At 35.3% G+C, this 16,827-nt stretch overlaps 1 protein-coding gene across 1 annotated transcript in view; it reads right to left on the bottom strand.

The window, feature by feature from the left end:
• The window catches only part of LOC127420633 (angiopoietin-1-like), a 92,127-nt gene that overhangs the window by 39,168 nt on the left and 36,132 nt on the right, over positions 1–16,827 (bottom strand). The window contains exons 2-4 of the mRNA XM_051663041.1: positions 15,128–15,283; positions 14,596–14,717; positions 11,835–12,076 (exon numbers count right to left, since the gene is read on the bottom strand). Of these exons, the coding sequence (XP_051519001.1) occupies positions 11,835–12,076; positions 14,596–14,717; positions 15,128–15,283 (520 nt within the window). The remainder of the gene's footprint in view (positions 1–11,834; positions 12,077–14,595; positions 14,718–15,127; positions 15,284–16,827) is intronic.

The raw sequence follows: 16,827 nt of genomic DNA, 5'->3' as shown, positions 1-16,827 counted from the left end.
TTTATAAAAGTATAATTATGATTGACAAGGAGTATACAGTATTTATTGCTCTAGCTTCTGTCAGCAGGACTACACAGTGGATATGTGTATACAACTGTTCTTTCCTAATATCTGTTTCATGTAACAAAACCATTCAAATAATTAAAGATATGTAAGCATACCGGAGAATGGCACTGCTGTACAATATCAATACTATTAAAAATGTAAAATATTGCACGTTTTGTAATTAAATGCAACTACTTAATGGAATAAATAATATGCATAGCCAAGGCAATTTCAAAATACAGCATCAGTTTTCATGCGATGTCTCAAATCTGGTTAGACTCATTTTGAAATCAAAAGGACACCATTGACTTCCAAGATCTCTGGTGTGTTATCGGCATGATCTTCCGCCAGTGAGTGACACATTTTAAGCGTGAAAGTCTTTTAATCAAAGTGCTGATCTTTGGCTTCCAGAGAGAAGCCCCTCTGCTCCGAACCGACAGCTGCGTCTCCGTCCATCTGCAGACAATTACGCTGCCAATATTTTGAAACCAAGCAAGAGTCTGTGGACAAAATACTACAAGCTATAAATTTCAAGATCCTGTTATAACAAGTGGTTTATATTTACTATGTCCTTGTTATATAGATGGAATTTCCTTCCGATTCCTCTCTCGTTTTTTTTTTTTTTTTTTATTCTTTCAGTTCGTTAAGTGCTAAAGACAGCATCTCAGTTTTCACACCATTGTTTTTTTCTGTTGGGACCATTTAAGAAGAGGAGATGTCACTGCTAAGAGGGACGTGTCAGGGGTGTTTAAGCAGAACTTTGATCCTTGTCGCCGGACGGAGGGCTCGGGCGGGCAACCCTTCATTCAGGGATATTATTTCTGCTGCTTTGGTAAAGGATTGAGTGTCAGCGACAAGCATCTCCTGCTGTGACAGGCTGACAGAGGGGAACTTCGTGCTGTGGAGTCTAACACAACAAAAGCCCAGCTGTGTCAGACAACGGCAATTTACCGTCTATAGCCAGGAGCTGAAAACTGCAGGGCTGGACAGCACAGTGACAGCCAAGTTCAATGCAAGCGAGGACCAAACTTGGCATTACGCAAACAACTATTGCATGAATGTGGCTTAGTGTTTTCTCTTGTTGTACTTCATATTAAAGAGCAATTTACTATATTTATTATATTAATGCTTGTTATATTTTTAGACAAACAGAAAGTTATTGTACTAATCTTTGGTGAACATGTGGTAGCTCTTTACTTAAAATGACTTATTAATTAACAACTAAAAATATTTAAATTATATAGCTCAATGAACATAAAAAAAAAGAAAAGAAATAAAGTGTTATGATCTGAATATCTGTTTGTTCAGCTACATGTACTATGGAAGAGTACTGTTATCAGATAATAATGTCATGGTACTAAATAATTACCAAATTAATTTGCCAAATTAGGGGAGAATGGGACTAGTTGCCACACAGGGAAGTTGTAAAAACAGTTAAGCAATAAGATTTGAAGTCAAAAGTCCAATTCTGAAAATGTGTGTTTTCTCTAGAATTATTAGAATAATTTTGTGAATTCTATCCTCCAAAGTCAATTTTCACTATCATGATATTTTTGTTATACCTCTAAGGTAAACAACAGAACACAATTAAATCACATTGATATTAAGTAGGGGTGTAATGGTTCAAATTTATCATGGTTCGGTTTGTATCATGGTTTTAGGGTCATGGTTTCGGTATGGTTCGTTATTTGTTATGTTCAGAAAAAAAGAATATTACTGCCAAATCCAAAGTAAAAATATTCCATTTGGTAACAAACACTTCAAGAGATTTGACCTCACTACAAATCACCATGGTTTTACTACAATAACCATAGTTTAACCATGGTATTTGTAGTAAAATCATAGTAACCACAAAATTAACATGGTTACTGTCATGGTTACAATACTAGAGTAAAATCATGGTGACTTTATGGAAACTACAGTATTACTGTTGTAAAATCATGGTTAATTGTATCAAAACTATGATTTCTGCCAAGAAATCAATGGTGACAGCAGTCATTGTTAATTCAGTCATGGCTACTACAATATTACTATAGTAAACCCATGGTTACTATATATCTACTACAGTATTACTGAATAAAACCATGGTTAATATTCGTTAGTGTCCTTCACTAATTTTTTTCCACCCTAATTACTAACTCAACATTTAACTTAATATCTGCATTTATCCTATATGCATCAACATAAAGTGCATTTCATACTCAACATATATTCAACATTTAGAAGCTGTACATCACTATAGAATGAATAACCTTCACCTTGCTGTTAAAATGTATGCTAGAAGTGATGTCGTAACGCAGCATATGCGGAATTCCCACATCTTCATCAACGGAGTAGGGCAACATAACTTTGGCAATGAACACTCCAAGCGCTTTAGTTATTGTTTCATGTCTGTCCGAACTAGCACTGAGTTCCTTAAAGATGGAAGGTAGTGTGTCTGGGTGCAGTTTCGGGCTCACCTGCGGCTCTGTGTGTGCCGCGTGCTATCTATCCTCGGGTGATGTCAGCGTAAATAAATAATCAAACATCGATGTATTACCAGTTTACGGCACTCGCGTCAAGCAATGCCTGAAAACAGTGCCTGTTTTGTAAAGGATTTATGACCATCGCTGTTGTGACTGACTGCAAAAAGTTTCCAGACAGGAGACTTGAATGACACAGGGGCTTCACTATATTGCGGCTTTTTTTCTCAGCTTGCCATTTTCAACTTCCCACTAATGCATGCAGAACTGTGATGTCATCAACTGATTTAACATACAGTTAATAGTACAGTTTCTCTCTGTAGAAAGTTGACCCACGTGAAACAGGCAGAGCATGTCTACAGAGCCATACAGGTGCATTAGCGGAGGTTACAACTGCGCATGTCTATTTGGCGCTTTATTTTCTTTGCCAAAGTGAATGATCCAGATGCGTCATTAAAATTGAGATGAACCGCGGTGCAAATGCTTACCGAACCGTGGGTGGCAAAACGTATGGTTAGTTTTTTTACAGAGAACCTTTACAATCCCTAATATTAAAGGTGCTATATGTAATATTTGTACTAAATCATAAAATGACCATAATATGTCATTAGAGAATTAGGAAACATGCTAAATTGAAATACTGGCTTCTCCGATAACAATGCTACAGCCAGTATATTCTACATTGAAGTTTCCATTCCGGGCCGGAATTTGTGTTTATGTTTTGGCCTGTGTGATCCCGCCCACTGCACACTCACCAATAGTATTTCGACACTGCCGGGTTGCCAGATTTGACTATTGAAAATGTAACATTTTAATTTAATTCTACTCAAATGAACAAAATGAATTAAATAACCTGAATAAAGATTCATTCATTTTGCTGAACCAGACTCAAAGATTCAAGTCATTAAAATTATCCGATCTTCCCATCACTAATTTGGACTGCAGTACCCATTTCAAAAGCTTGTTGTCAATCTTACATATCTACATAATCGACTGTATTACGAAGGCAGATTTTTACCGAAACATTTAAATGTGTTCTTACGAAAAAAAAAAAGTATTTTTCATTAAAGTCACGTCATGTTGTCACATTTTTATCGTGACAGGTTGTCACATGGTGTATGTGTGCAAGCTTTTCAAAAATTTGTTCCATAACGTTAACTTGTCCCGTATAGTGAGACAGTTGTATTGTTACATTATTGGGGAAGGCTGTCACAAAAGATCAATGAACTATACACAGTCCCATGACCTAGGTGTGTAGCTATGTGACTTTTAAAAGTACACCCATCCCGAAAAATATTTACTGGAGCCTCCCCTATAGAATATCATGCTATTATTATCACATTGCAACCCCCCCCCCCCCGCCCAGTATATTGGTGATTTATGGTAAGTGTTACCAAATAATAAAAAATGTGTAAGGTGTCTCCATATTGAATCTGAACTGAATTCAGAATGAGAGCTCCACCATTATGTTTGCAAAATCGGGACATTTGACATTTGGATGCCCAGGAACAATGTTCATGCTTTACATGTAAATCTTAACTATGGTACATGGAGCTATTAAACATCTTGTACCCCGGCTCATAAAATTATATTCACATTTCACAATATTTATTTACATTTGAATTCTTGGTGGTTCAGTTGGGACTTTTGTTTGGAACAAGTTTATGTAAAAAGAATGATCGGGAAAACCAATTTTATAAAGCAGAACTCTCTAGGGCCTCACTGACACATCATAGGCTAAGACTGAGAATAAGTAAGAAATAAAAATCCCCAGCGCAGTGTGTTGGACTGAAAAAGGCAGTTGCACTACAAACTACAGCACTGCATCTTTATATAAACAATTGAGTATGATTCCTACAAATGGAATGAGACTAATGACCGCCAGCTGAGCTAGAAGAACAGTGATTTGGTGTACCTTTAAAAACATTCCATAAGCCATAAACCACTCTAATCATAATGTGTGCCTCAACCCCCCAAAATAAAAATTCATGCTCTGACATATTACCTTGTTTCATAATTACATGTAGTACATGCAGTACAGAGTCATCGTCTGTCCCTAGAGAACTGAATTCAGAGACAAAATAATATTGTGCTCTTTTAATGCACTAAAGATGATTGATGCCCTATATTAAGTCTGATAATACAATTCTGCAGCAAGCAAATTATCATTAGCAAGTAGAAATTAAAACCACCCAAATGGGAACAATTATATATAATAATACAACTTTGCTCACTGTAGTCCAACCATATTATACTGATTTTTATATTTAAAAAAAAAAAAAATGTGAGTGGTGCTTGCTCATGGAAAAGTGGCTGCCATGATGCTAGTGTTGCGAGTGGTTGCAAGGGTGTCACTATGCTGTTGCAAAGGTCCCATTCAGAAATCTGATAAATGCCAATATACAGTGTAAAACAACATGTAAAACACACAGTGCTGGGTAGTAACAGATTATATGTAATCTGGATTATGTAATCTGATTACAAAAATCAAGTACTTGTAATTGGATTAAATTAAATAGTAAAATACTTGTAATTAGACTACAGTTACTTTTTTATAGATTATATGATTACATATTAACAAGGCAATGTCAGTAAATTGATAATAATTTATTGATCACCCTATTCATTCTCTTTTTTCAATCTTTTACATTTTTCTTTCTAAATCAGCACACCACTGATATACATTCGATAAGTCTTCGAGTGTTTCGGAAGAGAGGGGGAGGGTTGTGTGTATTGCACTTAGAATTGATACTCGCTATACTAGCCAGCCAGGATCTGTAGCGATAATTTCATTTTTAAGAATGAAATTACACCAGTGGTGTGCAGGTCACACACTGAACATAATTGCTTCAAAGGATCTAGTGGATGCCATCTTTAAGGGTCCTGTCCGCAGAGTACACAATAGTTCAACAACAAAATGTGCAGCAATATGGAACAAAAACCATCGCTCTGCTGTTGCTGTTAATGAATTGGAGTCCACTGAATGAAACTTGACATAAAACTTGATACAATTGTTCCTTGTATGACTCGGTGGAACTCTGCTGTTTTAAAATATTCTGCTCTTTTAGAATATTCTTGCTGTTCAAAAGATAATATCTTGCACCTCAGCTTTGGAATAGTTGATGGACCATCAGTAAGCTGTAAGGGTTAAAAGTGTTTCAGTGTTTTTAGATGAAAGCTTTGACCTAGCAATATCTTTGCTGTTGATTTTATAGTCATTAATGTTCGTAATGTTGGTATTGTTTATGCACTTAAAATGAACTTGATGTCTCAGTGTTTTGAATTATAAAGTTTTGCATTGCACTGTCACTGCTGTTAGATTTAATGTTAATTTAATTAATGTTTAATGCACTTTTTAAAAATGTCATAAGGAGCTCTTTTTGTGAGGCTCTTTTTGTTAGAAATAAAGAATGGAATACATTTTCTTCCTCTTTGTACTTTTATGTTAAAATGATTATTCTACTCAAATACACTTGATGAAAAATAAAATAGAATTAGGTTGAAAATAATCCAAAAGTAATCAAAAAAGTCACCTAATTAGATTACCCAAAAATGTAATATACAAGATTACATTACTGATTACATTTTTGTCATGTAATTTGTAATCAGTACCTGATTACAATTCACAAATAATCCGCCCAGCATATACCTGTATAATATTTATGCTTACGGATGGTTTTCTCTGATAGAAAAAGTCCCATATTTGTTCATATATGCAACATTTATTTTCCCATTATTTGAATATGTACATATATGTCCAAATATATGAACTATAATTTAAAATATGTGCTCACATATGGCCAACATCAGATGGATGTTTTGAAGGGTTTTTGCGATGCATTGCGATGTGGTTGCATGGGTGTTCTGGGTAGTGGCCAAGATGTTCTTATTGGCCTAAGTCAAAAGAGTCCACCCCTAAGACTATAGGTTCAACCATTAGAACACTTCTCCTCCGCAAGCCACACAATTTCACGAATCACTCTTTACACAAACAGTACTAGACAAGTTATGAGCCAAAGTTTAGGGGTTTGTTCAAATCCCTTACCTTAAGTATAAGCACTAGTAATAGCAATAGTGCCTTAAGCTAGCTCCACCAATAATAATGTTTAATGATTTTTATTATGCATTGCAATTATGAACTATGATCGGACAAAATCAACGACACAATGCAAAGTTTTGCAAAGGAGGCAACACTCACACCTCTTCATTGTCGAAAATGATGAGACAATTTGAGCCTGTTAAGCTATGAGAGTGCCTTGTAGTGAGATATTTATTATCATGAAGGTTAAGCACTTTAAATAATGTCCTGTTCATGTTAGAATGTAAAAAGCAGCATGATAAACTGTGCTCTGATTTTTCTTCCCCAAAAAGGACGTTTAGAGCTTGATATAACATTGTTTTGCAAATGTAGTGGAGTTATGCTTTTGGACAGGCTACCTATGAGATGCCTTCCTGGCCACCTCAATGGACAGGCCCTCCCATAGGAGTTATTAAGTTTAAGTAGTTCAGCCAGAGGTCAGGAAAGTGACTTTTGTAGCACACAACTGGGCACAGCAACACAGGGCAAAAGACCATACAGGCTGTAATTTCTTTTTCATTTCAACTTAAAATCTCCACTTATCCTAATTTATTTAGCTTTGTTTGGTAATGTGTACTTGTGTGCACAATTATACTTGCTTGTTAATGTCACAAGGAAATCTTGCTACAGTACATGTCCAAACTTATGAATAAGCCAAACCAAAGTGGATCCAAACTGTATTTTATATGCCCAAATAAACCCCTGAAAGAACACATTTGTGATGTTTTATTCAGGTTTTAGTCCAGGAACAGCCCAAAACCAATTTTGGTTCATTTTGCTTGACTGGCTGATGCACAAATTTGTATTCAAGATAACTGTAAGTGTATGGTACTACTGTTTGAAAATTTATTGTCAAATCATGGAATTAAAGCATGCAAATATACACATAGTTCATTTTTAAAACCAAATGTGGTACCTGGGATATTACCAAAGAAATGATTGAGGTTTTGAAGCTAGGTGTTTAACATTTAATTTAACTAGATGTCCATCATAGTTAATAAAGCTATGTGAAAAGCAACAGACACAAACCTTGGTAACTATAAGAGGACATTAAAGGAATAATTAATAAACAAAAATTTGAATACTGTCATTATTTACTCACCCTCATGTTCTTCAAAAGTCGTATGCAGTTATTTTTTGGAGTGTGGACAGAAAAGTTAAATTTTATGAGGAATCTTCACTCAAGAACCACTGCGAACGGATCATTGGGTCAGTGCGTGAAACTCCAATGTGAGAACCAATCAGTCTGAATTGTATTCAATGCAATGAAGCTTTGAAAAGAACCGGCTCAAAAGTATGATTCATTCACTGATTTGGTTCTCGAGTTCAACTATCTGACTCAATGATCTGGTTGAGGTAGTTCTTGAGTTAACCCTCCTATTACGTTCAGAATCTACATACAACTTTTGCATTTTCGGGTCAGTTTTGACCTGGTTGAATTTAAGCTTATTAATCATTCATAACCCGATGGTTGTCATCTAAAACCATATTGTAAGTCATTAATAACTTCTTAACTTTTCATACATGTAAAAATATTCATATTTTGATATGTAAATTGACTACTACTTAAAAAACAAACAAAAAAAACAAATAAACAATTATTTGACATTTCAAAGACATTAACAATAAACATTAACTGCAGTCATACCAGTGAGATGTATGTTAATCATTTTTTATCAACATATACTGTATATGAAATTTTATTTGAATATAACAGTAATTAAAATTTCTATAAACATCTGTGAGAATTACTAGTAATTTGGATGAATATCCTATTAACTTATTACTGCTCAAAACAACTCAGTAGTCAAATTTTATGAAACAACATGATATTTTTCTAACTAAACAACATCAAAATAACTAATACAACCTAACTGTACAACATCAGTACTTCTTTAATAGGTTTTTAAACAAAATCTATTCTGTTAACTTGCATGAACCATAATACAAAATGACTTCTATAAAAAAAAATTAAAAAAAAAACGTTATAATATTACATGTAAAGCCAAAGTTGTTGCCCCGGTCAAAATTGACCCGCAAATGCAATCGATGTAAAACTTTTTTAAAAGGTTAAATCTCGTAAACAATTTTATTACAGAATCTGAAAAATAAAATGTTTTATGTGCAGTTTTGATTCCGTACTAAAAACTATGTGGTATTTAAAAATTATTATCTAACTCTCCAGTGTCAAAAATGACCCAAACACAATAGGAGGGTTAAGAATAAGTCATATGGACTAATCTTATGGTGTTTGTTTTGATGGTTTGTGCCATTTTTGAAGCTTAAATGTGCACTCAGTAATTATTTGAAGTATGTCGAAGTGACTTACATTGGCTTACACTGACACCTAGTGGCCTGGATTCTGTATCATTCAAGTTTTCAGTTACCAGTGCCATTGTAGAATTTCACTATGCACAGTAAGCCAGGATTAATTAAATCCATGAATGAAAGTATCCAAAAACAGGGCAGTTACTGAGATTAAGTGAGTAGTATTCAGATGGTCATGTGATGCTAACATGGCCGCCCCCATGAGGACGCCCCTGCCCCATGTAGAATAATAACGCATTTATAAGGTTACTGATATGACTGAACTCTTCATCTCACATGAGTGGTCATGATTTTATACATATGTTTCAAAATTACTATTCATTTTTTTGAAGTAAAATTTTTTAAATGAGGAAAAAACTACTGAGTGCACCTTTCACAACCGTGAACTGTTATTTGTTATTTTTTCCATTGCAAAAATAACAACATACGTGTTGGAATGACATTAATGTGAGTAAATAATGACAGAATTTTAATTCTGGGGTGAACTTCCCTTGACTTTTAACCCAGTTAGGCAAATCCACAAAATTGTCTGAGTTTTTATGCTTATGGCTTTATTTTGTTGTGTGAACTGAAAAGAGATATGGTTCCTTGTGCCAAGTCAAGGGCCACTCAAAACCCAAAGGAAAAAGGTTAGAAACAGGAAGTAGTGTTGCTTACTGTGCCCTCACAGTAAGAAGAAAGTGCTGCAAGGAGTACGATCAGAAGCGAGCGGTCCTGCATGACCTGTGCACTCGCATCTATGACATTTAAGGTAAATTTTCTGTGACCGAAAAGACGTGGGGCAGATGACAGGCAGACATGGGGCCAAGAGGCCACACTGGGGTTGCAGTGGGGGAAACGTGGGTAATGAGTTCAGTACACTGACTCCTGCTGGTGTGAAGGCAGCTATGAGGGTTATTAGGAAACCTCCGATCACAGACCACTGCACTGGGGTAACGTTCAGTCTGGCCTGTAACTCAATCAGGGGTTGTTTGACATTTCAGTCAACTTTTAACCACAGGCAGTATGCTGAAGCGTGATAAGCTGCATCCGTTGAGGTTCACAACACTGTCTGGAGCTAAACGTGTCTGACGCCAGACAACCGCATATTCTGCACCTACAAGGAAGAAGCTTTTCTCATTGATAACATACATGTTATGCATATGTTCTCACTAATAACATACATGTTACATAAAAAGCCTATATGTTAAAAAATTCCTGTACTTTAGCACAACTATTTGAGAGAAAAGAAAAGAATGGCTGCTACATTTGTAATTTTGTTTCACTTCTTGCTGTGTTTGCTTCAACTGTGTTAACCAAACGTATAAAAATAAGTTTCTGTTTTTAAACAGTTTTCCCAAACACTGCCCCATGTGTCATTGGTCAGCAAACAGATAGTCCCGCAACAAACTTTTATGATTAGTCGAGCCAATGTTGTTGTGTCAAGCTGGTTGGGAAGCTCAAAGAAATAGAGCAATGTTTTGATAGCACCAAAGACCCACAGTGTTTACAGTTTTTCGGGGAAGTCAAACTAAGAAAGGCTTATAGTTGTCTTTGCATATTAAGCCGGGAGAGAAGAAATTATTTTAACTTTGAAAAAATTACGCACTTTACCTTTAAATATGTAGGTTTACTTAGTTTACTAATTCTTGGTTTTAGTACCCTGGATTTTACAGAACATCCTCTCATAGAGTTTGCTTGTATGAATATTTGGATAATCAGTATCAGAGTTATACTTTTTTCAGGGCTGTTTTACACAAACTGTGGCTGCATCAGAACTTAGCTGCCTAATCAGTTAACAGAGTTTTTGAATGAATGGAACTCTTAAAGGACTATTCCGGGTTAATCTCAATCAACAGCATTTGTGGCATAATACTGATTACCACAAAAATGTATTTTGACTTGCCCCTCCTTTTCTTAAAAAAAAAAAGCTCAAATCTGGGTTACAGTGTGGCACTTACACTGGAAGTGAATGGGGGCCAATTTTTTTTAACATTAAAATACTAACTTTTTCAAAAGTATTGCACCAAGAACCAATAAACCATATGTGTGTAAACATGATTTTAGTGTGATAGAATCACGTACTAACCTTTTCTGTGTAAAGTTATCCAATGTAATGTCAACAAACCCTAAAACCCTAAAATGACTGTAAAAACGTCAATTTAAACAACTTTACAGCTCAAATAACACAAGTTTTAACAGAAGAATTAATGTTAGTGCTTTTATAAAATTATAAGCTTTGCATTTCTGCCTTTAAACCCTCCAAAAAATTGTCCCCATTCACTTCCATTGTAAGTTCCTCACTGTAACCTCGATTTTTGTAAAGAAAAGGAGAGATGAGTCGAAATGTGGTAATCAACATTATGCCACAAATGCTGTCGATTGAGCTTAATTTGTACTGAACCTGGAATATTCTTTTAAGTACACCTAGTTTAATTATCATTCTGCACATACATGTTTGTAGTACAGTTTATGTGGTCAGGTCATGTGCCACAGCAAAGATTTATTTAATATTACAAAAATGCAGTCAATCTAACTTAATCTTTGGATACCATGGTAGATACCTTTATGCAGTAGGCAAAGTTCATAGGTAGCTACTGTACATGCTGAACAATAACAAGCACATCAGGTGTTCTTAGGGTTCACGCAGGCCCATACACTGCAAAAAATCTTATTCTGACTCAGTATTTTACTCTCGCTTTTGAATAAAAATATCATAACATGCTTAAAACAAGATACATTAGTAACAGTTTAAAGGATGTTTTGATATTTTTACTGGAAAATAAGACTTTAATACGATTTTTTTTGTTTTGTTTTTGTTTTGTTTTTTGCTATGCAATGTATCTGTGTTCTACGTTTCTGTTTGTTTCAAGGTGGCTGGCTTTTTGCAGTGAAGCTAGGAATGTACTTCAATGAAAACTTTATAACTGAACTGTGCTTACGTGCTGTAACTCCATCCTTGGCGCAGAGGCTAAGCAGGTTGCGTACAGTGTCCATCAGATCTTGCTGTTGTCTCTGCAGAGCAGTGCTGTTACTGGTCGCTCGACTCAGCTGAGACTCCAGCTCCCGAATCACTGCACTCTGCCTGCTGACCAGAGACTGAAGACTGCTCTTCTCCTCCCGCAGGGCCTCCAACTCCTCTCTGTGCCTGTCCTCCATCTCCTGCATTTTTAACTCCAGAAACCTGGCAGGAATGAGATAAATAGGGAAAGACAGAGAGAGAAAAACAAGTAAAGGATTAGTGCCAGATTTTGTGCCAAAATAACATAGTTACAATTAAAACCATTCAGTTTATATGGGATCTCCTTCAAACTGCTTAAGAAGTCTTTTTTTTTTTTTTTTTTTTTTTTTTTACCTAATACCAAAACTTAATTTTTGTTTTAAGTCAAGTTTGAATATACTAGTTTGAATGTACATAGGCTGTGGTGTTTTAGACGGAAACTGGTTAACATAAATCTTTGTAGGGTTTACATGAAATGGCATCAAAGCATAATTTTAAGTGATAGTTTAATTCAAACTATCAAACTATATGGATATTTCTTATTGGGCATTATATATTCTTTTTTTTTAGCAGTTCCAACTAATTTTTTCTTCATATCTATAATTGGAGTTTGTGCATGCTCAAAAGTTTTAATTAGAATGTTTTTAAAAAGAATAATGATTTCAATAATAATCAGTCTATATTGCAATTGCTTTAGTCTTTAATTTATTTATCTATCGAGAAATGAATCAAGATATATATGCAGTAGTTTATGATATTGCATAGTTTTGAATGTGTAGATATCAGATAAACACAAAATGTCTTGTCTGGGTTCTGTGCAGGGAACTTTCATCCATAAATGATAATTGTCTCATCATTTACTCACCTTTATGTTGTCTCAAACTTGTATGACTTTCTTTCTTTGATGGAATTCAAACGAAGATATTTTGATGGAGATATGATGTGAATAAATCCAAATAATGCAAGTCAATGCGGTCCAACACTTCCGAACTCCAAAAAGGACATAAAGACAGTATAAAGGTAATCCATTCAAATTAAATGGTTTAATCCATGTCTTCTGAAGCATTTAGCACACGCGGAGAGCCCATGTACACATGCTGTAAACACTCTCTGTGCATGCGTCAAGTGCGAGGAAATGTAATCGAGGTTTGATTTCTGATAGCACCTTGAAGACTGCAAGATTTATAGTAAAAAAGGAGTTACATTTTGGTCTTTTCTCATTCAAAAGAGATCGTATTACTTCAGAAGATGCGGATTAAACCACATGAGTAATTTAGATTACCTTTATGCTGCCGTTATGTTTTTTGGGAGCTTGGAAGTGTTGGGGCCCATTGACTTGCATTGTATGGATATATTAACATTAAATCTCCATCAACATATCTTCTTCATTTGTATTCTGCAGAAGAAAGAAAGTCTTACAAGTTTAAGACGGCATAAGGTTGAGAAAATGATTAGAGATTTTTTTATTTTTGGATGAACTATTCCTTTAAGAACTCCTGCTCTATAGTTTCACCTTGATGTTGCTGTACTTTTATTCAGTATTTACAGAAACAAATAATAGAAACATCTTCATTACAGCTATGATAAATACTGTATTGATATGAATTTAGCCAATCTCCATAATTTACATACAAACAAATTCTCAGTTCATCATACAGCTTTGGGGATTACAATAAGTCTAGAACGGATCCAGGCTTTAAATCTTTTCTGTGCACCTTGGAAACCAGATGCACACTGGGCCCTATTCATTATGTTAAGTAAAATTCCATAAAGAACTTAAAAAGTATGCAATATTAATTTTGGTTGGAAATAGGAGAAAGTCATAATGTTATATGACATAAGATGAGTAATTAGATCAACACTGGTAACTAAACCCCAGACAAAGACAGATCATTTTTAGTTATTTTTTATTTTATTTTTTTAAATGTACTAAATATGAACTCCTGTCTGCTTTTTTAACAACAGCTGTCCTCAAAGCACATACATAGATCACTGGGAATTAAAATTCTCGTTTTGACAGTAAAAGAGAGACACGTCCCATTAGACCAATCAATACGCTGAAAACTGGAAAGCGCTTTAAAAGTTAGGCATTGCAAAATCATTGCAAACATGCAAGACTGCATCTGTTCGTCTTCATAAGGGACTGAGTTTAACGGCGGGGCAGGAGACATCACTCACATCTTGGCAAGATTCATTTCACTGCACTGCATGGGACCATGTTAAAGTCTGAGAGCTTATCGTATGTCAAGAATTGAAAATCATTTAGTGTAATGATCTGTGTTGTGGTTTTGGCTTAAGATGCTGCTTTTCTTAAAAATCACAAGCAAGTTAGATTTAAACGTCTTTATTGGAAGATTAAACAGCAATGCAGTGAAACAACTTAAGCACGGTCACTACTGTATCTGAGAACAGTGTTCGAATTGTGTTCGAGCTCTTGGAGGGTTCTATTCCCATGCTGGAATAATTGTTCTTTTTTTAATAAATCAATAACTCTTCCACCACCCCCACCATTTTTTTATTCCTATGGAAGGTCCCTTATCTATAATAGGGGATCCAGAAGGACCAGGACCACCCAAACCCCCTCAATTCAAACACTATCAGTGAAGTGTTTTTATGGCTCAGCTCAGCATTTTATTTCTTGTATGTGTGTGTGTGTGTGTGTGTGTGTGTGTGTGTGAGTTGTTATGTTGTTGTGGGTTTACCCATTCTTGTCATGGATCTTGTTGATTTCATTGGTCTGAATCATGAGTTGTTTCTCCAGCTTATTGGTGGATAGTGAATTCTCCAGCAGCTGAATTTCCAACCTCGATGTCTGATTTAAAACCTGGAAACAAAAATATTTCTGTAAAAAACACAGTAATCCTTCCGCAAAAACACAGACCTTAAAACCATATTCTAACTGAGTAGAACCTCAGGAGAAGTCATAAACAGAATATGGAGATCCACTGTACCGCAGTACCATACGGTAGCACTTAGGAACGGTTATTCACTCAAGTCAACCTCTTATTTGACAAATCAGCTATAACATAACTTCACTGTATCCCTCTGTGTCTCATAAGAAAATGAGTCATAAAGACATTTAGGAAACAAAACATTAGCATGATACATAAAAAGAGACTGTACCTCTAATGTGGCATTATTGCATTTCTTGGAGTGTTAGGGGCCATATTAAGGATATATGGAAAAAAGTAGTTCAATAAATGGAGCATGTGATGAATCCTGGGAGGGAGATACCTGTGTCTCGACGTTGGTAAGTTTGCGCGTCTGCTCTGCAGTCTGGGAGAGAAGACTGGTGCCCATCTCCAACATTGCCGCTGTGTGGTTGTGAACGGCATTCTGTTGTAACTGCACCATCTCTGTCTTCATGCTCTCTTTAATGTAGTCCTCAATCTGTAATGACAAGCAAAGAGATCATGTTGGAAAACAAAGGAAAAATAGAAAGGAAAAACCAAAAAAATATATACAAAATATAAAAGAATGGGCAGTCAAAAGGGGCAGTCAAACATACAGCGGCTTGCAGCGGGAAAGCGACTGGAAGCAGGGTCGGATTGGCCATCGGGAGAGTTGGAACATTTCCCACTGGGCTGGTGGGCCGCTATCAGGCTGATGCACATTATGATATATATAATGTACATATACAGTATATAAAATAAAAATCGATCCTCATAATGCTTCATTCTTGAATGTTTCACGCACCCATCTTTGTTGTCAAACCGAACGTGCATTGCAGCTACAAAGAAGCTAAACGCAGCACAACGAACAGAAAAGGTGTTTCGAGACGTGTTTTAAACCAGTACAATTGGGCTTGCCTACAAGTTCCTTATGATGGCTTTGACTTATTGAAATGTGAAAGGAGGTTTGCACTGAAGTTCCTAAAAAACCCGACTTGATCAACCGGATTACAGTGTTCTCTTCTCCTACAATGGCTTAAAGGGAAGACATTTTTTTTTTTTTTTGGCATGCCCACCATGGCATTAGTGAGTGATCTTATTGTGTATTGCATTTGAAATTGCATTGTGCCATAGTGCTTTGATATCAGCAGGTGTGGGAAATACTTACAACTAGGGATGTCCCGATACCATTTTTTTGAGAATGAGTACAAGTACCGATACTTCATATTTGGTACTCACCGATACAGAGTCTGATACCTGTTTTTTTTATTTAAAAAAAAAAAAAAAAAAAATTCTAAACACCATATCAACAGTTTATTTCAACCTTATCATCAAAATGGTGTTTAAATAAATGAATTAATCAAAATTGTAATCAAATTCAAATATAACAATTAATTTTCAACATAATATTGTATTATTTCTTATCAAATTAAGTGCTTATATACAGAACCTCACAACACAATCCAAAATACAACATTGGAGTTATATTTTGTCAAATAAAGTGCTGCATAACAGAGCATCACAGATGTTAGATACTACTTAGTATAGTATAATACAGTTACTACTGATTTGTTATTATTATTATTAGCAGTAGTAGTAGTAGAAGTATTACAGTGAATATTACATAACTGTACATTAGTGATATATTTCTTTCCTACTTTTTTCCTATAAACGTACCTTTTATTTTGAAAGAGCTTTTATTTTAAAGTGTTGCTTTGTTGTTTTAATCAAGGAGCTCTGACCTTATGTTGTTAGATTCCCACTCTGAAAAAGCCGGTCGCTACGTGACTCAAAGTGATTATTAAACCGCAAAAGGCTGCTATTTAATTAAATAAGTATGTACTCTGTATGCCTCGTGCTACAATGTGAATTTGCACTCCATTTACTGTCATCTGCTACAAACAGAGCGTGGAATGCTCATGATGGTGTTTTCCCTGTATGAGCATTGGAGGAGCCTTAAAAGGATGAGTCAGCACAACACTGTCTCCACACATTCACAAGCGCTCAAATTTGTATTGCATGCAAACTATATATTTATCTCAT

Source organism: Myxocyprinus asiaticus, chromosome 30, assembly GCF_019703515.2.
Source record: "Myxocyprinus asiaticus isolate MX2 ecotype Aquarium Trade chromosome 30, UBuf_Myxa_2, whole genome shotgun sequence".
Lineage (NCBI taxonomy): Eukaryota > Metazoa > Chordata > Actinopteri > Cypriniformes > Catostomidae > Myxocyprinus > Myxocyprinus asiaticus.
Note: the sequence above shows the minus strand (reverse complement) of the source record. Positions and strands in the feature narration are given on the sequence as shown.